This window comes from Coffea arabica, chromosome 2c (assembly GCF_036785885.1).
Source record: "Coffea arabica cultivar ET-39 chromosome 2c, Coffea Arabica ET-39 HiFi, whole genome shotgun sequence".
NCBI lineage: Eukaryota > Viridiplantae > Streptophyta > Magnoliopsida > Gentianales > Rubiaceae > Coffea > Coffea arabica.
In genome coordinates this window covers 19,415,368-19,440,431 of record NC_092312.1, presented here as the reverse complement: position 1 = coordinate 19,440,431, position 25,064 = coordinate 19,415,368, and the positions used below count along the sequence as shown (strand labels likewise).

The 25,064-nt window shown below is 38.3% G+C and overlaps 4 protein-coding genes and 1 pseudogene across 8 annotated transcripts; 4 read left to right on the top strand and 1 right to left on the bottom strand.

The window, feature by feature from the left end:
- Positions 1–496: 496 nt before the first annotated feature.
- Positions 497–4,332, bottom strand: LOC113726621 (ABC transporter G family member 1-like). Its single transcript, XM_072076811.1, has 8 exons — positions 4,015–4,332; positions 3,492–3,590; positions 2,480–2,944; positions 2,274–2,360; positions 1,999–2,124; positions 1,694–1,888; positions 1,510–1,596; positions 497–1,286 (listed from the first exon to the last, which is right to left on the bottom strand). Exons 1-8 carry the CDS (start codon positions 4,330–4,332, stop codon positions 831–833), a joined length of 1,833 nt encoding a protein of 610 aa, XP_071932912.1. The 3' UTR covers positions 497–830.
- A 1,998-nt stretch (positions 4,333–6,330) lies between these two features.
- On the top strand, positions 6,331–11,949 carry LOC113726622 (2-carboxy-1,4-naphthoquinone phytyltransferase, chloroplastic-like; annotated as a pseudogene).
- A 147-nt stretch (positions 11,950–12,096) lies between these two features.
- LOC113726623 (3-methyl-2-oxobutanoate hydroxymethyltransferase 1, mitochondrial-like) lies at positions 12,097–15,221 on the top strand. Of its 2 annotated transcripts, none has more exons than XM_027250436.2 (5): positions 12,097–12,629; positions 13,099–13,305; positions 13,408–13,554; positions 14,509–14,562; positions 14,674–15,221. In XM_027250436.2, exons 1-5 carry the CDS (start codon positions 12,201–12,203, stop codon positions 14,914–14,916), a joined length of 1,080 nt encoding a protein of 359 aa, XP_027106237.1. In that variant the 5' UTR covers positions 12,097–12,200; the 3' UTR covers positions 14,917–15,221. The 2 variants fall into 2 exon arrangements, with proteins under 2 accessions (XP_027106237.1, XP_027106238.1); XM_027250437.2 differs by having other exon boundaries at positions 12,271–12,629; positions 13,083–13,305.
- Positions 15,222–17,347: 2,126 nt separating this feature from the next.
- Positions 17,348–21,223, top strand: LOC113726619 (uncharacterized). Of its 4 annotated transcripts, none has more exons than XM_072075002.1 (4): positions 17,348–17,681; positions 18,125–20,064; positions 20,494–20,640; positions 20,722–21,223. In XM_072075002.1, exon 2 carries the CDS (start codon positions 18,161–18,163, stop codon positions 19,838–19,840), a length of 1,680 nt encoding a protein of 559 aa, XP_071931103.1. In that variant the 5' UTR covers positions 17,348–17,681; positions 18,125–18,160; the 3' UTR covers positions 19,841–20,064; positions 20,494–20,640; positions 20,722–21,223. The 4 variants fall into 4 exon arrangements, with proteins under 4 accessions (XP_071931103.1, XP_027106233.1, XP_027106231.1 ...); XM_027250432.2 differs by having other exon boundaries at positions 18,072–20,064; XM_027250430.2 differs by having other exon boundaries at positions 17,776–20,064.
- A 347-nt stretch (positions 21,224–21,570) lies between these two features.
- On the top strand, positions 21,571–23,983 carry LOC113726624 (14-3-3-like protein B). The gene is made up of 4 exons (XM_027250439.2): positions 21,571–22,216; positions 22,988–23,110; positions 23,473–23,589; positions 23,720–23,983. Exons 1-4 carry the CDS (start codon positions 21,725–21,727, stop codon positions 23,774–23,776), a joined length of 789 nt encoding a protein of 262 aa, XP_027106240.1. The 5' UTR covers positions 21,571–21,724; the 3' UTR covers positions 23,777–23,983.
- The last annotated feature ends 1,081 nt before the right edge of the window (positions 23,984–25,064 follow it).

The window sequence follows — 25,064 nt, the reverse complement described above, 5'->3', positions numbered from 1 at the left end:
TTGAATCTGAATTCAAAAGTTTGAATTCTGAAATAATTAATTTGCTGAATTTTAAGCACCAAAAAGAAATATATGAAAGTCTTAATTTCAATACCAAACCGATTTATACTATTTGATAAATATTTATAACTGAATGTTTGATAAATTTAATTTGACAATTTTGCCCTTATATCTTTTCATTCAAAAAGAATTAGAACCTATGATTTACTTAACTTAAAATTGTTAGGTATGAAAATGACAATATTTATTTTTTAAATCAAATTAGTATAAAAGATGAAAGATAGTGTATGAGGAGTATGGAGAAGATGTGAAAGTCATTAAAAAGGGAGAAAAGAAAAACAAAAAATCGTTAGATAGAGAATATCAAGTTGTTTAATTAGATAACAATTTTGAATATAATTAACAAACAAGGGTAGATTTGATAGATAAGATAAGATAGTTGAAGTAATTCTATTGATTATTATCAGAATTAAGCATGCAGTTAGGATTCTTGTGCTGAAAAAAATACACACAAGTTCAGCAGATGGATTTTTATTTATCAAACACTCGGAACATCTGAATATTTGAAAAGGTTCAGTTTCAACCGTTTTTTATGTTATCTAGCAGACCATAAATCAAGTTAGATGCTTTTTCGTCAATCTCTGGGGATACTAAAGACACCAGAGGTGATGGAATCTCAATCAGTTACTTTTGCACTGCTTAGAAACTGTCATTGCCGTCTACTCGTGTCATTCTACCCTACTTGTTGGTGGGAGTTTGGAATTTACAAACTGCTGCTTCGCGCTAACATAACCAACCAACGAACCCCATTATAGTGCTAGCCTGACAAGTTAAAACTTTTCTGCAATCTTGATAGCCCCAAAGAGTAAGAGTCTGTACAATATCACCATTCCAAATAAGATTTCCAGATCAATCCACTTGGAGTAACCCATCTCCACCTGCCAGATATCCCTCAAAATAGTTTCACCATCTACCAGATTAGAAGATCCTCCGGCCAACAGATTTTTGGGAAATGCTAGCCCTTGGAATTCATTCTTGTATAGTCCTTGATATGCATACTTATGAAAGGCAATGTAGTACATCGGATATTTCCAAAAAATCTTTGGTAAATCACTTGGAAGTCGAAAGAAACCGCCGCTTAACATCATTAAACCTTGAAGTCCAGCACCGGTGATGAGTCCCATGAGGAAATTTGGCACTATGGTCGCCACAATCATCACAAGGGTCTCAACCAACATAAGACATGCAATGAGTACCATTATGAAGTACAAAAACCTGTCACTTCCCTGCTGAAGTCCAACAAGGTAATAAGAAATTGCTCCAGGAATCATAGATATTAGGAGCAAGAAAGGAAGTGAAGAAACTGTATTGCTGACAACAAATGCTGCAACACCGTAATGCCCATTTAATCTTTCACGCTTGAAGACCTACACATGTTAATTAGGCAAAACATATCCAACAGATTGTTCCGGGAGATCATAAAGTTGATAATAAAATGAATGGTCTAACCTTTATGTCCTCCACAACTGATGGGAACCCTCCAATAGCCATGATGGTTAATAACGATGCTACAAACATAAGCATAGAACCTCTGGCCTAAACAAAAATGGGAAACGTGAATATCTGAGAACATTAAAAATTCATGGCGTGAAACTCCTACCTAGTCAATAGAAACATTGATGATTGAACTTACATTGATGGAGCTGTAACTGTTTCCAACATTATGGAACACGGTACCCAACCCAAAACCTAATGCAATGTTTATACCAAGGCGCAACCAGTAGTACCCTACATCACGGTACATATTCAGAAATGACCTTTCAATGAGGACGAGGCAGTGTATAAAGAAGCTTGCGGGGCTCCCCTTCTTCTCCATCGTACCAGTGCTCTGCACCTCATAAATGAGAAATTTAGCATGTCAAAGAATATTCAATTGTTAATAAACATCGCGCAAGCTTTTCTTTTGCTTCAGGTCTTCCATCAGTTCAAGTGGCTTACTTGTTTATCCATCTCTGCCGCTTGTCTCAGGATATCTTTATAGGCATCAGACGATCTATAAGATTCTGCCAGCATATCAATTACTTCCCTTGTGGTTGTCTTTCCTCCAGCACCGTATTGAATGTCCTAAAATGGTTTCACATTATATTCAATTACCAGATACCTAAATGACAACGTACAAGGGGAAGTGGGAAAGGGGAGTCAACCCAACCTCCGGCCTGGAACAGCTTTAAGCTCTATGCAGTGGCTAAGGGTGAAGTTAACTGGCTAAGTACCTCACTGAAATCACTGTTGACCATCCTCAGATAATGATCTGCTGGATTCTGGAGAGCAGGACATGGAAAGCCATTCCCTGCAAAAAACTGAAGCAGGCAAAAATCAGTCAACTCAAACGGATTTCACATCTCAACTTCAGAAAGCAAAGTCAGCTAAGATACTGGGGCACTGAGCCAGTTTAACAATTCTAGGATATTGTACTCACCTGATTTGCAGCATAGGCAGGTCCAAAGTATATTGTCCTACCCAAACAGAGGAGGCAAAGATTGTCAAGGAGCTTGAAGGCTTCACTGCTAGGTTGATGCAAAGATGCTACCACAGTCATCCCATAATGCCGAGCCAGTCTAACAATTCTATTTACAATACAGTATGCAGCAGCACTGTCGAGTCCACTTGTTGGCTCATCAAGGAAGAGAAGCTTGGGTCGCGTCAAAATTTCCATGCAAATGCTCACTCTCCTCTTTTGCCCGTTACTGAGGCCTTTAATGCCCCAGCCTCCAATTCTAGTATCAAAGCAAGGAAGCAATCCCATTTCCCTTATCGTTCTCTCTGCTCTCTCTTTTTTCTCTGATCTCGACATTGCATTTGGCAGTTGGAGGTTAGCAGAATAGTAGACAGCTTCTCTAACGGTCAATGTCCATGTTAGGATGTCATTATCAGTCACGTAGGCCTAAAAGAAGCACAAGGTAATGAATTACAGATTTTATAGTACTTTTAGCTATAAGTGATTTTTATGGCCAATTGAAAACTTGAGGAGCCCCAATTTTATTAATTACATTATATTTGCGCCCTCGAACTCAGGTTTCTAGCAAGGAAGGGGGGAAAACATCCCATCAGGATTAAGTAATGAGAATGGCAAGAAAGAGCTCCTGTGATCCCAGAGGTATAGAAGGTTTCCCCTTTCTACCAATCAAGTAGAAGGAACAGGGTTCATCTCCATTCATGTAGTCAATCATGATGTGAATCTGACTTTCTTCTGCCATCAACAGAAGTGATAAAATGGTCTCTGGGAACAATTTATTTATCTGATTTCAGTATGTTTTGGCTCTTGCATAGATGTCAATGATTATCACCCAAATCCGCGTGCGCAGCTGCTCTTAATTTTCATCTCCATAGACCAAGAATTTAACTTTAGTGGCTAAAAGTGATAGCAAAAGTTAGAACTAGAGTGGTTTTGTAATTGGCATTGTAAGATAACAGCGGAGAAGAGCAAATACCGATGTCCCATATGCAAGCTCTTGTTGTCGGCCATTAATCAGAATTTCGCCACACCGCTTCATCTTTGTGCCTAGCCTCCCTGAAAGAGTTGACAGTTTCTGCTAGTAAATTCCAAAATTTCTACTGAAACACTTGAAAAGGGACATTAATGGGACAGAATTTTGTGGAAACCAGGATTTGGACTTGTTATGCGAAGTACAGAGAGGAAATTAACAGCTGCATTTTGGGGTGGCACGAAATCAAGATTACACATCCAGAAACCTATGTAAATGAACAACACATTGGAAGTTTAGAACATAAAAGGAAAAACCTCGAATGGGAAAACACTACATCAACAGATTGGCCATGATTATTCAAGTTTCCATATTGCGCCAATGGAGAAAATTACAAAAGATTCAGTCCGGTTGCTAAGTTTTCTAATGGACAGTGCTGTTAAAAAATTAACAGGCTTTTTAATAGGAGCTGACGTTCAAGTACAAGTATAAAGAAAATAAAATAAAAAGTTTTAAGTTGTTGTTTTACCAGACAATGCATCCAGAAGAGTTGATTTGCCGCATCCAGAAGAGTTGATTTGCCACAACCAGAAGGACCCATGATCGCTAGGAGCTGACCGGGAGTTGCATAACCATTAAGTCCTTGCAGAAAGGATTTGGTGCCTTCTTTTACATTGGAAACTGTCACCCAAACGTCCTTCCACGTCAAGTATACTCCTCTCCCATGAAAACCATATTGTGCTCCTCCTGCAACAAAATCAACTGTTTCAACATCAAGCGCATCCTTTTCACATTGTTCAAGGTCGGGCAGGTGTGCACGCGAATCCTTGCAAATTGGATAAGCCATGAAGAATCAAAATTGTGGTTGAAAATGTCAGAATTGTGATACACTGCAAAAGGGATGCTGGCATTTAAAGCTAGCTAGTATATTACTACTATGTTAGCTAAGTTAAGCCTCGGGGGAAATGAACAAACAACTTCATGTATTGTATGGACGGCGCTTTTCCCCCGTGGTTCCCGTCCCAGGAGACAGGGCAGAGACGCAAGATTTGTCTGTGGAGAATGGATGCTAGCGTAGTTCAGAGGGTCCAAAAGCCACGAGACATTATTCTTGTCAGAGTGTCAAACAAAATCCAGTTGCTACGATTGATATATTCAACTTTGTGGCGTTGTTCGAGGAACACGGGCTTGGGACAAGCGGCTGGCGATGCTGCCCTTGACAGATCAAGAAATTGTCAAGGGATGTTACAGATTTGTGAGAGGAGTTTAGCTATTTAGACCATTAAACAGATTGGTCAGTGTCCGAATTTCCACTCTAGTGTAACTCTATACTCCCTCGTATCCTTGGGAATGCTTTTATAGCTTTTTTTTTTTTCTTTTCTTTCTGGGTAATAAAAGGAGAATAGCATTAATAAAAGTAGACTTCAGTTTACATACTGCAAAAAAACATTGCAGAGGAATCGAACGCGGGAAACAGACTCCACGTTGCTCCTCATCAAAAAACTGAAGCCAATTCAGGTGGACAGACATAAAAAATAACAAAAGTGCTGTCCACATTGTATCCAATCCTAGTTAGCGCATCAGCACATCTATTGGCTTCACGATAAACATGGGAGAGTCTTAAGTTGCTGGAGCTGCCATAGGAGGAATCTGCCATCCGACAATATGGGACTAACATAATGATCAGTGTTACTGTTATCATTCGAATGAATCAAAGGAAATTATATCAGAACAGTCAGACTTCCACCTCCAAATGAGCTATGTTCGCAGAGTTTGCAATCTCTAAATCATTTCTTATACCCCAGAGCTCTGCTGACATGCTGGCTTTATAGCTTATGGATGTGGAACAGTTCCCCCCGCCCCCCACGCTTCTCTTTTCTATTTATGCCCGCGATACTAAGCCCAGTTGTAGGTCATCCCATTCTACATGCAATACGAGTTGATTTTTTTTTTTTTTCTTTTAATCGAATGAATCTGGCATGAACAGCTTAAGTTGGGTTCTAACCATAGAATGGAAAAGGTAAATAAAATAATTGGGGAAAATTTAATAAAAAGGAGCTAGGAAGAATTGAAATTCACAAGGGTGAAAATTTTTAGAAATTTATAGATCGTGCAAGTATTATCATTCATAAATGGTAAAAGAATTTGTTTTGTAGACAAAATTATCAAATGACGATTAGGTGTACATTCTGATTCTTATATATGCACACATGTTATATAGAGTCGAGCACTATCAAATATATGAGTGCACATTCTGATTCTTGTATATGCACATGTGTTATACATATATATATATTATTTAAGTATATATATAAGTGCAAATATCTTGATTTCAATTTGCACATTCAGATGTATTTACCAATGTTTGCCTTTCATTCGTTAAGGTGCACATTTCGAATTAATAAAGTGCACAACGTTATAAGGATAATTTAATCATTTAAAAATATATTCATCATCTCTTTTTTAAATACATAAAATTTAACTGATGCCCATGCACAATTTTCCTAAAAAAAATTAGACCCTGCATATGAACTTCAATTCTTCCCATCTTCTTTTCCAAATTTTCCCGAGAAGTCATTCTAATTACTTTCCTTCTGCAAAATTCCTATGATGTTAGGCAAATGTTCGTTGATAATAACCCAAGATAATCTTAACCTCGAGGCAATTTTTGATGGACAGTAGCTTTAAATGGTAACTTTTTCAGCACCCAGTTGTACGGAATGTTCGTACAACAGGAATGTTGGTCCACACGATCCATCCTCAGTAAACTGCCGTAAAGCTTATGAAGCGGGTCTTTTATTTACATGCCAACATGGCTACACATTATTGGTTTGGCTAGATTTGCGCCACTCTCCAGTATGGATAACGTCTTGTTCCCTCTCTGGGGTAAATTTCCCACTTCCAACTTCCTATATCCTAGTCCTGCTGTTTATCTTGCTTCTTCTATTGCTGTTCATGGAATAATGGGTATTACCTCTAATTCTCTAAGCCTTTACTTCTTTTCCTCTGGCAATTTCAACTGTGAGCGCCGACTGTGCCTTCTTGTTTCATGGTCTTCTTTTTGGGTGCTTCTTGTCTGTTTCTCAAGGTGGACGGTGCTGTTCTAAGTTTTTTTTTCTAAGTTTTTTGTTGTTGTTTTAGTAGTTTTAATGCATTCTCTTTGCTGGTAAATGTTTATCCTTCTTAATTTTGATTACCTGACTTAACCCCAAGATTGCTGAAAAATATGCATCTTTGTTGCAGTAGGATTGGCTATGGCAGCTACATTCTGTTACCCGAACCGCGCTTTTGGCCTCAACAAACTCAACAATCACTTTCTTTACAGAGACAACAGTACAAGGCAAGTCCACTTATATTTCTTTGTTCACCCTTTTCAAATGTAATTTCTCATATATTTTGTGCTACAACATGTTCATATGATGCAAAATTTGAAATAAAAAAGACTTCTTTCAGGTTGTTAAGCTCACTGCTAGCTTGGACATTGTCACCTAAATTTTGGCAACCACCAACAGAGAAAAAAAAAAAAAAGTGGGTTGTGTTGGGGGGGGGGGGGGGGGGAGTTTAGAGAGAGAGGTTGTAACACCAACACCCCAAATTGTTCGATCAATGTTGCTTAGTGTTTTTGTTTATGGCACTTGCTAACTTTTACTAAAGCTTTTTGAGCAAGATGCTTAGAGAATGATAATAAAACACCTAACTTGGTTTCCTACCTAATCTTCTAGTTGATCTCAGCTGTTCTTTCTTTCAATTTTTAAAGGAAACGAAATATCAGATACAGAGAGTGATTCAACTGAAGGACAAGCACAATGATAGTTACACATTACTCTAGGCTACACCTACAAACTACTATGATGAAGGTTATATTGTCAAGGAAGTATTGGCTTCCTGTCTTTCTTAGCTTTAGTAACCTGCTCAAATCAGATTCAGGTTTATTGTCATTGCTAAAGAGGTAGTGCAGGATTTATCTATTACTCTGGGTGAGAAGAGGGCTACTAGCTTTATGGCCAGTCAAGGAGTCAATTAGAGTCAGCAGAAGGCACAAGATGGAAAACATTCCTCATTTATATACCATCTTAAACAAAATTTATTGCAGATTCTGTCCAGTGCCTTCCTTGTCTGGAAACATAAGAAGGCCCTGGTTCTGCAAGTGCCCTAAAACATGTCACCAGCCCAGCATAATGCAACTTGCAGTAAAGCAGCAAAGGCAACAATGGAAAACCTTTTTCCAGAGTACGTCTGATACTATCATTGAAGAGGAAAAAGATGACACTCCTAGAGCAACCATAATATGGAGGGCGATCAAGTTACCAATTTATTCTGTTGCCTTGATTCCACTAGCTGTAAGTATCATTGCATGGCAGTTATAACTTTTGTTTCCTTAGCTTTTATCTGACTTTTAATGATAGGATTATTTTCTTTAACTTCTTTTAGGCACATAGCACTATTAACTGCTCTCTCAACTTCGGCCTGGGAATTCAAAAACGTGCTGTTTTGGACTTAATAGTAGTTCTAGTGCGAGAGAGTGAGCTCTCCTGTTGAAATGATTAATTTTCCGCATATTTGTTAGTGTAGGATTATTTGGAACATTCAGTCAGTCAACAACAAACGTCTATTGTATAACACTTAATTACTAGCTTCTTTATAATATGCTGCTATTACTGCAAATAGGTAGCAAGTGCAGCTGCATATTTGCAGACAGGCCTGTTTTCTTCTGGGCGTTTTGTTGTTCTCTTGGCCTCGTCAGCTCTTATCATCACTTGGCTCAACTTAAGGTTAGATGCTTAATCTTTTAGGATTCAGATTGGTATCTCTTCCATTCTAATAAATGTCAATAAATTTATTGTACAAATATTGATCAAAAGATGAAAAGGGAAAAAAAAGTTTTGGAGTTAATTGCTGTAATATGTCAGACTAGAAAAGGAAAAATCAACTCCATTTAGTTAATAGGAAGCATCCCCTCAGGGGTTGGAAGTTGTTGCAGCTAAGGATTTTTGAACATAGAAATGAGGTTCTCTAGTTTTGTAATCTCTGTTCCTTGATCAAAGAATAGAGTGAGGTTGTCAAGTTCATTAAAGTTTTCTCCATCCTTCTTATCTGTTACTTTATCTCTCTTTCCTGTCATTTGGTTGATATGCTCTTTGTTAGCATATCACCAGTTGATCTATTTAATTTGGATATCAGCTGACAGCTTTTCACCCCTTCATTTATATATGTGTAATATGGGCAGCAACGACGTTTATGACTTTGATACAGGGGCAGATAAGAACAAGAAAGAGTCAGTTGTCAATATCCTGGGCAGGTAAGATTTCATGTTTAGTGTTTTATTCTCGTTACCCCAGTGACTTAGCTACTTTTTTCTTTTCAATTGAGTCAACTTAACAAAGTACAATTAACTATTTAAATACTCTTCTAACATCGGAGGCACGTTAGAGTTTGTCTTCTACATTCCTCTAAACAGTTTTGTTCTAAATTGGCTAATTGGAACTGTATTATTTGATGGAAGCCGTACAGGGACCCTTGTTGCTGCAGTTTTATCACTCATTCTGGGTTTTATGGGGCTTATTTGGGCATCCTTGGAGGCAGGAAATGTGCGCTCAATATTATTACTGGCATCTGCAATCACTTGTGGGTACATATACCAGGTGGTACAATTTGCACGAAATTAGATAATCCCAAAGCACATGCATATCCCTTGCTGCACCAGTTAAACTAGCATCAAATTAAACAATTCATATTGGAATAAACATAGGTGGATCAAGATGGAGTAGGCTTGTGAAAAGCAAATATGGAAGCTATTGTGCCTGTAAACTGTTTCTACAGGAGCACTACAGATTACAATGGGTCTTCTTGGCTTTATCTTGCTTTTTATGTGATGCATGTGCTTTCATGTTCTCATACCTGCACCCACTTCATCCATGTACAATTCTTGGTCTCTTTACCATCTTATAGTACCTCCGGAGCACCCTAATCAGGAGAGCTGCAAACCTTAAGTTGATACTGCATGATGTTATAATTCATACCCCTTCATGTTCATCTCAGGTTCCCCAGCCTCTCTCACCATATTCTTAGTGAGGGACATCTACTAAACAAATTCTAAGCAATAAATCTTGGAGCAATTCTCTTTCTTATAGCCTGTCAACTGTTCTGTGCATGGGAAAGTCCAAAAACTCACGTCCTTCCAAAAACTTTTGTTGCAGTGCCCTCCATTTCGGCTAAGCTACTAGGGACTTGGAGAACCCTTATGCTTTGCAGCATTTGGCCCATTTGCTACAGCTGCCTTTTATTTGCTTCAGAGCAGGACATGGTAGTTACTTGTATAGTTTACCTGCAATTACTACATGGAAATTCTTTTGCTTATGCAGTTCATTCTGTATAATGATAGTGAGCTACCAATTACCGGCACTGTCCTTTCTGCATCAATTCTTGTTGGTTTAACAACAAGTCTGATCCTCTTCTGTAGTCACTTTCATCAGGTAGTCTCCCTCCCTCTCCTCCCTCCTCTCCCTCCTTCCCTTCCTCTCCATGTACTTTTACTACTAACCTTATGATGAATAATCCAGGTAAAGGATGATATGGCAGTTGGAAAAATGTCCCCTTTGGTTAGTGCACTGATAATGATGATTAAAATTTCATTGAAAAGAAAAAGCTGAAGGATCAATTAATCATGCACATCTCACTATGTTATTCCAGGTTAGACTGGGGACCAGAGCGGGCTCTGATGTGGTGAAAATTGCTGTGGTGGTTCTCTATTCATCTTTGCTTGTTCTTGGTCTTTTTGGCGGACTTCCAATCACATGCATTGTGAGTTTTAAAGCGTGTTTTAACTCCTTTTATTATTAGCTTGTAGGCTTGGACAAAGCCAAAATTGTTGCTAACAGATCACCTCATGAAGTGGAGAAGCTTACTTTGGAGGGCCATTGACAATAACATTAGTCAAATTTTGTTTTAGTGCGCTGCAATTTTGTCTTCACATTGTTGCTTAAAAGATTTTCCTCATATCAATTTTCAAATTTGGTTGCCCTTTTGTTTCAGATTCTTTGTGGACTAACAGTCCCAATTGGGAGATTGGTAATTAGATATGTGGCAGAAAATCACCAGGTGAGTGATTGATTTAAGTCTTAAAATTGGAAAAAATATATGTGAGATAGCCACACATGAACTGAATTTGTTGAGTGATAACCTATGGAGGGTTCAATACGTCAGTTTAAGTGAACTGCACTGACATGTACTTCTAGGTAGGATCTCCAAATTTTACTGCATAAGCAATGATGGACATGGTGTGGCAGCTATGGCAGCTGCCAAGCCAACCCTTACCTTTGCAGTTGATGGATGCCGCATTTTGTTTCCTTAAAAAATGAAAAAGAATTCATTTTTGTGAACCCTCTCCCAACATAGAACCACAGAACCATTTTCTTTCCCTATGATAATATTGGCCCTTCGTTTACTGTCCTTTCTATAATTTCTTGGATATGCTTCTGAAGTTTGATCTAATTCACAACTTTATAGGACAACACAAAAATTTTCATGGCAAAATATTACTGTGTGAGGTTGCATACTGTATTTGGCACTGCTTTAGCCGCTGGACTTGTGGCAGCTAGAATGGTTGCTGGGAGTGGTATCTAATCTTAAAGCGCATTCTGCCTTCGTGTTTTTCACTATTTATCAGGTGAGAATGTGGATTCGAGTCTTGCATAAATGAAATTATCTGGAAATCGTAATTATACCTTTGACTTTGTCTTCTTGTCGTGTCAGAGGGAGAGTCTCGAACAATTTAAAGTCGTCCTTCAGGATGGCTTTTTCCCATAATGGCAGCCCCAAGAACGTACTTCTGCTTTACATTTATGGGAGTTGAAGGCTAAAGATTACACTTCCCATCAATGTGGCCGTCACACTTCTATTTCATTAATCTCCTCTGGCCTTACCAGCTGCACCAAACAGGAGATTAAGTTGAAGACTTCCCTGTGAAATCAACCATGATAATGGTACTGTAGCGGAAAGCTTTTTGTCTCGTGGCAAAGTGCTGAAATGGTGGATCAAAGATCTAAGAGTTCAGCTGTTGCAGCTTTTTTGCTTGATTAGAGTTCTAGCTCTCTGCCATTGGCACAAGAATGGCAACTTAAAAGGCGTATCATGGGAGGGGACTGAACCACCTATCGACTCAGATGAATATATTATGCACTCATGTGAAAGCCATCCCACCTATCGACAGATGAATATATTATGCACTCGTGTGGAAGCCACTTAAATGGCTTGCCACATTTTGTAGCCAATGGTGGGAGGCGATAACACTGAGCTTATAAGGATGCAAATATTGTCGATGTCTTAAAATGTCAGAAGAAAGTGCTTCTATTTTGGGTGGTCGCAATTTGCAATTTGCAATTTGCGTCCTTCATCATGGATGACGTGATTAACGTCCCACAAAAACTTATATATAAACCTGGCACTGCCAAAAGTGGTTGCAATATTCGTTTGCTGACTGACCTGTGACCAGCCCACCAGTCCACCTAACGTATCCCAGCGTATCCCCATTTCTCATCTTCCCCAATTGTTCTGCTGGTGGGGCAGCCCCAAAACTGAGCTGTGAAGTGAAGGGGCCAGCAAAACCAATCCCCTCCCTCCACCCCAATTTCCTAAATAATATAATTACGACCCTTCACATTTCCACCTACAAGATTCTAAGAAAGTTAAAATCTCGATTTTATTTTCCAAGTTTGAATGGCAGTTCTCACTTCAATCAGGAAGTCCTTAGGCTTTATCACCAAAAGGGAATCCTTTTCCAAGATCCTTTTGGGAACAGGGTGTTTGAGCAATGTTCCAGAGAACACAGTTTATGGAGGGCCAAAGCCGCAGGATCCAAACCAAAGAGTGACACTGACAAATTTACGCCAGAAGCATAAAAAGGGGGAGCCCATAACAATGGTGACAGCCTATGATTATCCGTCTGCACTGCATCTTGACACTGCTGGCATTGATATTTGCCTTGTGGGTGACTCTGCTTCCATGGTGGTTCATGGCCATGACACCACTTTGCCTATTACTCTTGAAGAAATGCTTGTTCATTGCCGTGCCGTGGCAAGAGGCGCCAAGAATCCACTCCTTGTTGGGGACCTACCTTTTGGTACTTATGAGTCCAGTACTCATCAGGTGATGTGCATGCTACTCCTTTTGTTGCCCGCAAAAATAGTACTTTCAGTTTTTACCTTTTTCTGGGTAGTTATGCATATTCTCAGTATTGTGATGTTACTATGAAAGCAACTTCAATCCCATTTGTTTTTTATTCTATTATTTGATGGAGGTTTGCATTTTAAAATTTGGTTTGGAGGAAATAGAGGGGTAAAAAAAGGGAAATTGGGAAGGCAGACTTTTGAACGGGAAAAAAATATGGAAGAATACGGATATACTGAGTCGTCTTACACCCGTCCCTGTCAACTGTTGGCTTTTTAAGTGAAACTGTTGCTGAGAGTCCTTGTTAGGGTTAATTATTTCATATTATTCTTTGCAAGGTTCTAGCAAATTCATATTATGCAGTTTCTGTCCGAATTAGACGAAATGTGGTTTCTATCTCTTTTGAATGTGTAATGGTTGGTGATATTGCAGTTTGAATTGTGAGCAGGCAGTTGATACAGCAGTTAGGATACTCAAGGAAGGAGGAATGGATGCAATTAAATTAGAAGCTGGAGCACCATCAAGAATTACTGCAGCTAAAGCTATTGTTGAAGCTGGGATTGCTGTTATGGGGCACGTTGGGCTTACTCCTCAGGCTATTAGCGTTCTGGGAGGATTTAGACCTCAAGGTCGAAATGTTGCTGGTGCTGTAAAGGTAATCTTTTCATAATCCTATCCTTAGCAGGGGATGCTCTCCCAGGGCTTTGTTTGGTTATTTTTGGAACTTTATCTAAAGAGTAATTATGTCTTTCTGCAGGTTGTGGAGACTGCCATAGCATTGCAGGAAGCAGGTTGTTTCGCTGTTGTTCTGGAATGTGTTCCTGCACCTGTAGCTGCTGCAGCAACATCAGCTCTTCAAATCCCCACTATTGGCATTGGTGCAGGTCCATTTTGTAGTGGTCAGGTTTGTTGCTTTTAAGTTCTGTTTCTTCATCCCAGGACTGACTGACAAATATTGTTAAACATATTCCAAAAATAAGTAAATGGTTCCATGAGGTTTTGGTCAGTTACTAAGTCAGTATTGACAATTTTCATTTTCCTTGATGCATTTTGTAAATTGGTTACATATTCTCTTCAAATTGACTGTTATTGGTTGAAATAGAGCTTAGGACAATTTTGATTGAGTAACAAGATAAGCAATATTCTAAACCTTGAAAGCTGTTTAATCAGTCTGACTTCCAATAGAACCTTAACAACTTTGAAGAGCGTCTGAAGAGAAAATGGTCACATTCAATGGTTTGATGAAGTGAATGAACTTTTCCTCCAACTGCTTGATGATTATTGTTTAGGTCAACTTTTTTGCCTGCCGTTTGCAGTGATGACAGTTAGTGACATATTGTTAAAAGAGGTGTGGACATCCTGGGGAAGTTCCTCTTTTTTGTTTTTCCTGAATATGTGTTTGGGTAAGATTTCTTTGGAAGATTGTTTGCTCGAGAAAAATGTTCTATGGATTCATTAGGAAATATCATCTATCCGCTTAGAGGATATATTGATTTCTTGGCAAACTTCAGAAATGTATCCTTTCGATGTAGTGAAAATTGAACAAAAGCCAATGCTTTGACTTCCTATGCTTGCATCCGCCAACTTTGCCTTAGTAGTTACTGGCAAAATATGAAAACCTTTCCCACCAAATGTTGATACTTATGATCTTTCTCATTGATTTGCAACGTTTTTCTATTGCACTGTAAATTTTGATGCTATTGGTTGACATTGGAACATGGCCAGCATCGCAAGTTCTCTTCATGTTTTGTTATCCTTAATGATCAAGTTCAGGGCCCTCCTATTTCTTTACTATGAGTCGTTAGGCTGAAATTACTGACTATTTTATTTCCCACCTTTTATCAATTCACATGGCCAGGTGCTAGTTTACCATGATCTCTTAGGGATGCTACGACACCCACATCATGCTAAGGTTTGGGATTTTATTTCGCTTTTCTGGATCTTCCACTTTTCTCAATCTCCTTTGCCTTCATAAAATACTGGATTTGACAACTCATTAGTGCTTGATACGCAATTATTGCAGGTCACTCCAAGGTTCTGCAAACAGTATGCACATGTCGGAGATGTCATCAATAAAGCTCTTTTGGGGTACAAGGAAGAAGTAACAAGCGGTTCTTTTCCAAGCTCTGCCCATAGTCCATATAAAATTTCTGCTGCTGACGTGGATAGCTTTTCAAAAGAGTTAGAGAAACTTGGACTGAGTGATGCAGCATCTGCAGCTAGTGCTGCTGCTGAGAAATTGAAACCACTGAATAATCAGGTCTAAATGAGCTGCAGAAGCAGAAGGCTCATGACAAAGCTCGCCCCACTTCTTGTTCAAACAGCAGAAGTTTGCACTTGTTTGGCTCTTCATTCTTAATTTTATTGATTCAGTCAGGAGCTGAAGTCAGGATTATAAGCATCAAAATAGGATTTTGTTGATTCAGAATGAGTATCAAATAGGGGCATTTTACTTTTGAGTTTTGATGGATTCAGAATAATCCTTTTCCAAGAAAATTTCTTGGTTACAAAACTTACAGCCTTGGATGATTTCTTTTCTGTGATAGAAATTTGAAGATTCTCTTGTGGCAATTGCATTTTAACTGACCTGCAACGTCATTAACAGGGATTTCACAGTTCTTGCCCTGCATTTCTCAATAATGCGTCTGGTTTAGAAGCCATTTTAATCAATTTATGAGTGGTTTTTCTTTTTTATGGTATAACTTCCTTGCTGATAGTCCTTAGCTAATGAATTTAGTGCTGCTAAACCCCCAAAAAAAATGGAGTTTAGTACAAACTATTTAATCTTACACTCGTATCAATCTCCCTGGTATTGAACGTTTGTTTCATCTTCCTTTTCCATGAATATTTACTCTGCCTATTAAGTTAGACAAGAAGTCCGTTGTTAAATACCATTCCAGTGATTCTTCGTCCGTCTATTGATTTCCTTTTTGCCTTTTTGTTAAAAAAATTTTATGTGGAATTCAAGAAATGAAGAGTAGTAAAAGGCAATTTGACCCAAAAATCTCCAAATCCTGAAATTTGAAACTTAACCACTAAATAAAAACTTCTTCAGTCAATTTCCCTTTTGCCTTATTTACTTCATATGCCAATGACTGTGTTACAGCAGCTTACGAATGCATTTTTCATTGTGTTAATGCCCAATCAGGGCCAGAAAAATGCCACTATAAAGTTCATAGCAGTCCAGTTTCCGTTGTATTTGTTTTTTTATTAAAAAGAGATCTCCTCTTTATTAATGAAGGAAAAAGAACTTAGAAATTGTAGTAAATATTTGTTTAACAGAAACACGTAGTAAAAGCTTGACAGATAAATTAGGTACCATGACTGGTTTATTCAACATTAGTTACTAACATGAGAAATGAGAAGTCTCTGAAAACTAATAAAATACAAAAGGAAAATTTGTCAAATTGGTCCCTCATATTTAAAAAAAAAAAAAAACTTTTTTAGTCTCTTACATTTAAAATCGGCCACCATAGTCTTTCAGATATAAAAAAGTCTACTCGATTGGTCCCAAAGCTCATTTTTGCTTACTTTTTCGGCCAAAAAGTACATATCTTTCTAACATGCCTATAATTTCAAGAATAAAAATGAAGACACGCTTCGTTTTCTCTCTTTGTTTGTTGAAAAAAAGAAAAAAAATATAAGCCATCAAGCCTTTTTTTCCCGTCCTCCCTTTTTAGCTATTAAAATCCTAGTTGTAAGCCATCAAACATCCAATCAAAGAAGAAAATTTCAGTATGGTCACTTACAAGTAGTAAAAGAAGAGCAAAAAAAAGACGTCTAAAAAACTCACCCATTGAAAAATACAATGGAAACAAACAATGATCAATCTCATTGTGGCAAAGAACCAATGATTGTGATTTCTTGGAAACCTGCAAATCCGAAAGGGAGATTCTATGGCTGCCAAAACTACGAAGTAAGCTCGAGCATATTTCATTTTGGTTATCTTAGAAAAATTGGTTCTTAATATCGAGTGAAAATTGGTTCTTGATATGTGCTATTATTGCATTTTAGGTAAATCGTGCTTGTCACTATTTCAAGTGGTATGACTCCCCAGTGTGCAATAGATCAGTGTCAATAATACCTAGCTTATTAAAGGCCATCAATCGGTTGGAAGCCGAGCAAGAAAAGATAATTTGAAAAGAAAAAATTACTTTGGGCTACTTTACTTACTTTTTGAACGTGCATTTTGTTGATTGTGTTGAATAAGAATTCAACTTAAGTCCAAAGAAGAAACAAAACATATAACGTAAAAGCAGTGTGAGGTTTGTACCTTCATTGTTGGCACCATTGTCAACATGATATTGAAGAATGAAAAAGTTAAAATCTCTCTTGTTCAATCGAAGTTTATATTTAGGATTTTGATGGCTTATATATTTCTTAAGAGGAAATAAAGTACGTTTTCATTTTTGTCATCAAAATTATAGGCACGTGAGAGAGGCCGTACACCTTTTGGCTGGAGAAGCGAGCGAAAACGAGTTTTAGGACCAATTGGACAAAATTTTTTTTATCTGAGGGACTATTGTGGCTAATTTTAAATATGAGGGATTAAACAAAAATTTTTTTTTTTAAAATGTGAAGGGCTAATTTGGCAGATTTTCCAATAAAAAAATGCAGAATAGTGCATATATATATATATATATATATATATATATATATATATATATATATTATAGAGGGAGAAATGTGCACTTGGGATGTGGGAACCAAACAATACCTAAAGCTAAATGCCTAAACAGATTATGGCAATTTAATGAAAGCTCACACAGCCCACTAGGCGCCAGTCCAGTCCAGTCCACCACCCAGCAACCCTTCTCTGCCGCGGTTCCGCCTCTTGGTATTCAAAGAACGGCAATATTCCCGCTACCGGAACCCCGCTCACCAACTTATTTGAAACCCTCCATTTGAAAAAAAAGTTTGCACCAAAATTTTATCTTGCTCCACAGATTATTTACTTTGGCAACTCCCATCAATCAATTCTAGCTAATTGAGAAATACCGACCTCCTAAAATTTCTGCAGCTGCCAAACCAGTAAGCTTATTCTTCCACTTTACTTGTATTACGCACACTGATCAAGTTGAAATGCTTTGGTCATTTATTTCTTCTTTATTTTATTTTTTCCAAGAATTTGATTATGCTGCTTGTGGACTTACCGAAAGTCAGTAATAATAAATCATTATCTGGAGATGATATGGCGGTTGAGATATAAATTCTGGAAAGCTTTAGAGCTCAAACCCACTTCATATTTTCTTGTAAAGAGCCAACCTTTGGTTGCGATTCACTATCTTGCTTCACCACTTCAGAGTCCAACAACTGAAAAGCACAAAAAGTTTGAGACTTTTTTGACTAGGGAAGAATTTTATAGCAAGAGTTCTGGAAATATAGTGCTCAATCCTCACATTGTGCAAAAAACTTTGATAGATTGCCGTTCGGATGTAGTTGCTTTAAGCTTTTTCTTGTGGTGTGCTCGCCAGCCAGATTATTTCCATGATAGGGCCGCCTTTTCTCATATGGTGAATGTAGTTTCTCGGCTTATTCAAAGATTCTCCACGCTTGGAGGACTCCTTGAGGAGTTAGCTCATGTTGGTTGTGCGACAAAACCTCAGACTTTGCTGCTTTTGTTGAGAATTTTCTGGTATGGGAAAATGTATGAGCTAGTTTTCGAGGCTTTTGAGGAAATGCTGCGCCATGGTTATACCCCAAATACTTTTGCTCGCAATATCGTTGTGGATGTGCTGTTTAAGATTGGGAAGGTTGGCGCAGCGCTTAAAGTTTTGGAGGAGACTGAGGTACCAAATTTTTTGTCATTTAGTATTGCCGTATGTAATTTGTGCAAGCTCAATGATTTGATTAACATGCGCAATGTGCTTAGGAACATGTTGAGAAATGGTTATTCTCTTAATCCTGAGACTTTTTTGTCTGTGTTGAATTGTTATTGCAAATTGGGTAGACTGGAAGAGGCATTGCAGCTATTAAGTCTTATGATTACTTTGGGTGTTCCTACCTCTGTGAGTGTGTGGACTGTGTTAATTGATGGATTCTGTAAGCCTGGCCAACTTGATGTTGCGAGTTTTTTACTGGACAAAATGGTTCAGAGTGGATGTTCTCCAAACATTGTGACATGCACTTCTTTAATTAAAGGATTTCTAGAAGCTAAGATGCCTAACAAGGCTTTTAAGATCTTAAGTGCCATGGAGTCCAGGGGATGTTATCCTGATTTGTTTCTTTGCAATGTATTAATAGATCATCTATCTAAGATGGGAAGATATGATGAAGCACTTGATTTCTTCTTTAATCTGCAAAAACAAGGATTAATCCCCGATCCTTACACTATATGTTCTATTTTGTCTGCCATCTGTTCTTCCCAGGAGTTTCTTCTTCTACCTTTATTAATCAGTGGACTGGTCATAGAACCTGACTTAGTGATGTGTAACTCCCTTCTAAATTATTTCTGCAAGGCCGGTCACCCAACTGGCGCCATTGAGTTTTACAATGACATGATAGACAGGGGTTTTAAGCCAGATAAATATAGTTATGCTGGATTACTGAGTGGACTTTGCAGATCAGGTAGGATTCATGAGGCAGTTAATGTGTATAATGGTATTGTTCAAGAACATCTTGGCCTTGATTCTCATCTTCATACTATAATCATCGATGGGCTTATAAAAACTGGCAACTTCCACAGTGCAATCAAATTTTTCAGGAAAGCTGCTCTACAGAATTTCCCTCTGGATGTTGTGTCCTATACTGTAGCCATCAATGGACTCCTAAAGGGCGGTCGAGCTGGAGAGGCATATAATTTGTTTTTCCAAATGAAGGACCTTGGTATAACTCCTAATATATACACATATAATCTGGTACTCTCTGGTTTCTGCAAGGATAGAGATGTCAAAATGATTAAAGGAATTCTTCAAGAAATGTCTGATGTGGGGGTGGAGATAGACAACAGTACATTAAATTTGATGAAAAGTTTCCTCTACAAATGGCACTGCTACCGTCCAGTATTTGAGCTTTTTGTGGAGTTGTGGGATTCCGGATTGCTGCCAAAGAAAATGTATGCTTTATTGACTGATGAACTTGGTCATGGTCTTTTAGCTGATGATGCACCTAAAAGTAATCTAGCAAAAGTTCCAGACGCTGGCATTGTAGGCTCAGATGAATTGTGCGGTTTGGCTGCTTCAGTAGGTTGACATAATGCCTGGGAGAGACTTGGCTTTGTAGTTTTCGCTGACGGCGTAACTTCTCCTCCTCAGACAGCTGTGTCATTGTGTCATCCACTACATCTTAGCTCAGACCAGGGTTAAATATTTTATTGAGATCTTGCAGTCTGAGGCTTGCAGCTGCAGGTCTTCTCAGGTTTCAAGTGAATTTCCAAAACTTTCACCACTATAAGCTAAGAGGGAGCTGATAATAGGTAAGATTGCACTTTTCCTGTTTATGCATACGAGGTAGGATTACTTTTGATAATTTGAATTGCTAAGACCTTGTCTGCATGTAGGTAATTTAAAGTCATACATGATTCAGAATCTAATGTGATAAACAAGTTAAAGCATTGTTCTTATGTTCTATTGGCATAACAATTAGGCTCATGATTCTTTATGGATAAGTAGAATGGAGCTGAGTTCACTGGAAGTTTTTCTACTTTGGCTATTAAGGAGCTTCAGTAAAAGTATGTTCATCTATATGATAAACCAGTTCACCCATTAGACTTGCACGAGATTCAGTCTGATCAACTCGGTTCGTCTAAAAGCTTACAATTGTATGTTACTTTGATTTATGTTTATGTTTGGTTTCGACCCCTTGATTTTGACATATTTTTCATTATATTGGTTGCTGCCAACAGGTGCAGAGTAATAAATTTTAAGGTTTCAGCAGAAGCTCTGCGCATTGGCAACAATACTGCAGTTGAACCTTATTGCAAAAATAATGGGAAGAAGACAGAAGATGAACTAATCATTTTACCGTCAATATGTGAATCATTGCGTGTTCAGTAAGTGCATTTACTGCCAAAGTGCTATTTCCTTTGAAGAGACTACACACACTGACTCTCTCTCTCTCTCTCTCTGTTCAGGGGGTTGCGTTATTGTTATTTAGTCCATAGAAGATCAAGAGACGGGCTTGCACAGTTCATGCAATAATCCAGCGTGACATTATTGTATTCCAGTTCTGTTGTATGACAATATGATACATTATTAATTTCTCTGACAGCCCCAAAGCGGCTTGGTTTCAAGATGTAAATACATTATTGACTTCCCAAGCACATGCAGCAGAAGATGGGATGGTCATCTGAAATCCCATACGCAGAATAGTTTGATCAAGTGGAGCATAGTTCGTTCAACTGGATGGTGTCAATCTTGAAATGCGATATTCTGAGCTTGGAACAGAAGATGTATGTTGTTAACTGGTATTCTGTCGAGATTCATGTCATGAGAATTCAGTATGGCGAAAATGATGTTGGTCCATTTATTTGGAATTGGGGGGAAACGCTTTTGTACGGTAAATGTGGTACATATTTTTTTCTTCTGTTTCTTCCCTTACTGTTACTGAGTATGACCTTGCTGGCTTGCTGCTAATTGGCATATTCTACTACTACTAGTATCGAAGTTGACTTAATTTTTGTCCGAGAAAACAATCATTAACGAGCGAGTAACAGTGTCCTAATATTCCTCCAAAGAAAAAGGAATGTATTAATCAAATCAAACACATTTCAACTAAATATTTCTCCATTTAAGCAATGAAAAGAAATTTCTATGCACTGCTACTAGTGTAATCTCCAATTAACGTTACCATTGGCTATTGAAGAAGGGAATGCCCAGAAATAATTTAAATCAAACTACTACTATAAGTCTATAATCAATATCGTATAATTACCAAAAAAAAAAAAAAAGAATAATTACAAAAATAGCAAGAAAAAACGAAAGGAAAAATACAGTCCTCTTGTTTTTCCTATAAAGCATCGTTTGTACCCACCCTTCCCTTTTTACTCCTCTCCTCCTCTTTTTGGCTTGCAGATCCGATCTCAGAAAAGTTCCAATCGTTTCCTTTTCTCCTTTGCCCCAAGAGGAAATAAGAAAATGGCTTCCGCGGCCCCATCGCCCCGTGAGGAGAATGTGTACGTGGCTAAGCTCGCCGAGCAGGCCGAACGCTACGAAGAAATGGTGGAATTCATGGAGAAAGTCTCCGCCTCGGTGGGCGAAGGCGACGAGCTCTCTGTGGAGGAGCGCAACCTCTTGTCGGTGGCCTACAAGAACGTGATCGGAGCCCGCCGAGCGTCCTGGCGGATCATATCGTCGATTGAGCAGAAAGAGGAGTCACGAGGCAATGCCGACCATGTGAACGCTATCAAGGACTATAGGGGGAAGATTGAGAGGGAGCTTTCGTCCATTTGTGATGGCATTTTGAAGCTTCTGGATGCTAAGTTGATTCCGGCAGCTGGCGCTGGTGATTCCAAGGTGTTTTATTTGAAGATGAAGGGGGATTATCATAGGTATTTGGCTGAGTTTAAGACTGGTTCCGAGAGGAAAGAGGCTGCTGAGAATACCCTTAATGCCTACAAGGCTGCCCAGGTATCTTTCGTTGAATGTTATTTGCTGCTTGGTTTTTGTGCTTCTTTTGTTAAAGGTATTCTGTGTTTGACGGGATGTTGATTCAATTTTCATTTATGTGTCCCTTTATTTTGTGGATTGATGAATTTGGTTTCTTGATTGTAAAACGTTCAAATTTTTTATTTTTATTTTTCGTGAATATTCTGATAAAGCATTATATGGGGATTAGTCATCTTTCTGTTTAAGTTATATTTATAGGTGGTTATCCGTGAAGAAGAAAGTTTTTGTTGCGTCAAAGTGGAAATAGATTTTCTGGTCAATTGAGAAGGATGTTTGGATCAATCTTTTATATTATCATGCAAAGGCTGTGACAGAACATGTGCCAGTGTTTTTTTTTTTTTTTTCTTTCCCTTTTCTGTGTCAGCCGTTGCCGGCGTTTATCATTGTAAATATTTATTTTTGTTTGGAATTTTGGTCTTAGTTTGGCGGTATGTTAGGATTGAGCCTGAAGCAATGACAAGGATATACAGATGCGAGCAAATAGTTGCTCCAATCATGATCCAGCCTCTAATTTTGGAGGGTCAAGTTTGAGTAAACTCGCCATTCTTATATATACTTTTCACTAGGGCTGTCACCATCTAATCTAGTAAGTCATGATCAATAATCTATGTTGGTTTGCTGCTCGGAGTTACAGGTGTTCTAGAGTGCTTTTAATAGCAGTGATCTGCTTTTCTCTGCCTCTACTCTTTTGTTTCTTTTTCTCAGCTTTTAATCGAAAATTCTTTATTGCAGGATATTGCAATTGCTGAGTTGGCTCCTACACATCCAATCCGACTTGGGTTGGCTCTTAACTTCTCCGTGTTCTACTATGAAATTCTGAGTTCGCCAGATCGAGCATGCAATCTTGCAAAACAGGTGACAGTTGTGTGATTAGATATTTGCTATTTCAATTTAATTGTGGTTATTGTGTGTTGAGCATCTAACAAAGAGCCATCTTTTGGCACCGAATTTACCTTTTCTTTGGGATCATGAGAGGCGTCTTTTCATTGAATTTCACGGAAATGCAGTACATTTTTAGTCTTTTGCAGCACATAGTTTACATTAGTCATATAGCTACAGAGAAACTATGGACTTATTGATTGCTTGTAATTGGGTGCATGCCTGAAGTACAACCGAGCTGGTAGTCTGTTAGAATGCTTCTCTCTTAAAATTTTGATGAACTCATTTGTCTTTGGTGGCATAATGTATGTAATTTTCTTGAATCTCTTGTTCAACAGGCATTTGATGAAGCCATTGCAGAGTTGGACACCCTGGGAGAGGATTCATACAAGGATAGTACTCTCATTATGCAACTTCTCCGCGACAACCTGACCTTGTGGACATCAGACATGCAGGTAATGCTGCTTCCTCTCTTTCCCCGGCAGTTGTTTGATGTCCTTCGATGTCCATCTCTTGCATTGATTTCAGAAATGTCCTAAATTTCCGTTTTCTTTTGATGACGCCTGCATTTTTTCACGTCACTAGGATGATGGAGCAGAGGAGATCAAAGAGACATCAAAGCGTGAAGATGAGCAGCAGTGAAATGAGTGATTAAAATTTATTTGTTGTGGTTGAAGTAATTTTTTCTGAATGTTTTCTTCACGAGACATCCAGCCATTAATCTTTTAGAGGCACGAGTGAAAATTCTTCTTGAAATGCTCAATATCTTCACTCATCATGAATTGTGATATCGATTAGATATATGAATTTCAAATGCCTTTGCATCGTAAGCAAAAGGCTTTCTAGCCATTGTTGCCCAGAAGCCTCTATCTGCCCTTACAGGTCCTTCTGAACAAAATCCTTTCGTCATGGATGTTTGCATACCGCGCAATTGGCAGCATGATATGTCCTCCCCTCGAATGCCAGTTGTGGCGTGGCGTTTCTTTCGCCCAATGCCTGGCAATAATAATCAGTTCCTTTTGTATGAATAGACCGTGATTAAGGCGGGCGGCATTAGCGAGCGAATTATATCGCGCTTGATTCGATCCCAGATCATCATTAAATCAGATGATTGACGTTTCTCGTCTGTATTAGAAAATTCAAGTATAAAAATCTCAACATGCATGCGCAATCTAATATGCAATGTTGCCAATGAACACTAGTGTCTTGAGACGGTGGCAAACTTACCAAAGTCGCTAAGCGGAGCCAAAACCCACGTCATGATTCATGCATGCCCCAGATCATTTTTTCTTATGGTAACACGTACGTAGGGTGCCGTCGAGCCGAGATGCGCTCAAACTCAAAGGGTATAAGGTGCTATTCAAGTTCAAGCTCGAATGACTCAAGGAGCTGATGCTTGAGATTGACTGAGAAAGTTGCAGAAATAATTGAAAGTTTAACTCGATAAGGTTATAAAATAATGTCGAGTCGTATCAAACTCGAAAACTCAACTCAAACTCGAATATTAAGATCGAACAATGCCGAACTTGTATTAGTAATTTTGTGTGTGTGTGTGTGTGTAAATTATGATATTTAATATTTATTTTTTAATTATTTAATGCAATGCTTGATAGAGTTCGTACAACATGTGATTCTTGAACTCATTCAGTAATACTTTCAAGTAGTCCAAATTCGATCAATACGAATTCCAGTTGAATTGTTAATCGAGTAGCTCGCGAGTTCAAGTCGAGCCACTCGCAAGCTACTTGGTTCATATCACCTTCAGTAATATGATAGTCAAATTGAGATTAATTGAATTACTATGTGATGTAATAAAAGTGTATAATAGCAAAACATTGCTGAAGATTCTTTATCTTAATAGAGAAGAACTAATTTTCTATACACTAGAAGTGTGCATACCATTAGATTTCCATGTATGATAACTATTCTT

What these genes read in the sequence shown, in the direction of transcription:
- LOC113726621 (XM_072076811.1), bottom strand. Translation starts at nt 4,332, where the DNA reads ATGGCTTATCCAATTTGCAAGGATTCGCGTGCACACCTGCCCGACCTT. An exon ending in AGCTTGCATATGGGACATCG is followed by an intron (nt 2,945 to 3,491) that starts GTATTTGCTCTT and finishes TGCTTCTTTTAG; the next exon opens with GCCTACGTGACTGATAATGA. An exon ending in CAGTTGTGGAGGACATAAAG is followed by an intron (nt 1,287 to 1,509) that starts GTTAGACCATTC and finishes GGACTTCAGCAG; the next exon opens with GGAAGTGACAGGTTTTTGTA.
- LOC113726623 (XM_027250436.2), top strand. Translation starts at nt 12,201, where the DNA reads ATGGCAGTTCTCACTTCAATCAGGAAGTCCTTAGGCTTTATCACCAAA. An exon ending in GTCCATTTTGTAGTGGTCAG is followed by an intron (nt 13,555 to 14,508) that starts GTTTGTTGCTTT and finishes TCACATGGCCAG; the next exon opens with GTGCTAGTTTACCATGATCT. An exon ending in GACACCCACATCATGCTAAG is followed by an intron (nt 14,563 to 14,673) that starts GTTTGGGATTTT and finishes CAATTATTGCAG; the next exon opens with GTCACTCCAAGGTTCTGCAA.
- LOC113726619 (XM_027250430.2), top strand. Translation starts at nt 17,837, where the DNA reads ATGATATGGCGGTTGAGATATAAATTCTGGAAAGCTTTAGAGCTCAAA.
- LOC113726624 (XM_027250439.2), top strand. Translation starts at nt 21,725, where the DNA reads ATGGCTTCCGCGGCCCCATCGCCCCGTGAGGAGAATGTGTACGTGGCT. An exon ending in ATGCCTACAAGGCTGCCCAG is followed by an intron (nt 22,217 to 22,987) that starts GTATCTTTCGTT and finishes TCTTTATTGCAG; the next exon opens with GATATTGCAATTGCTGAGTT. An exon ending in TGTGGACATCAGACATGCAG is followed by an intron (nt 23,590 to 23,719) that starts GTAATGCTGCTT and finishes TCACGTCACTAG; the next exon opens with GATGATGGAGCAGAGGAGAT.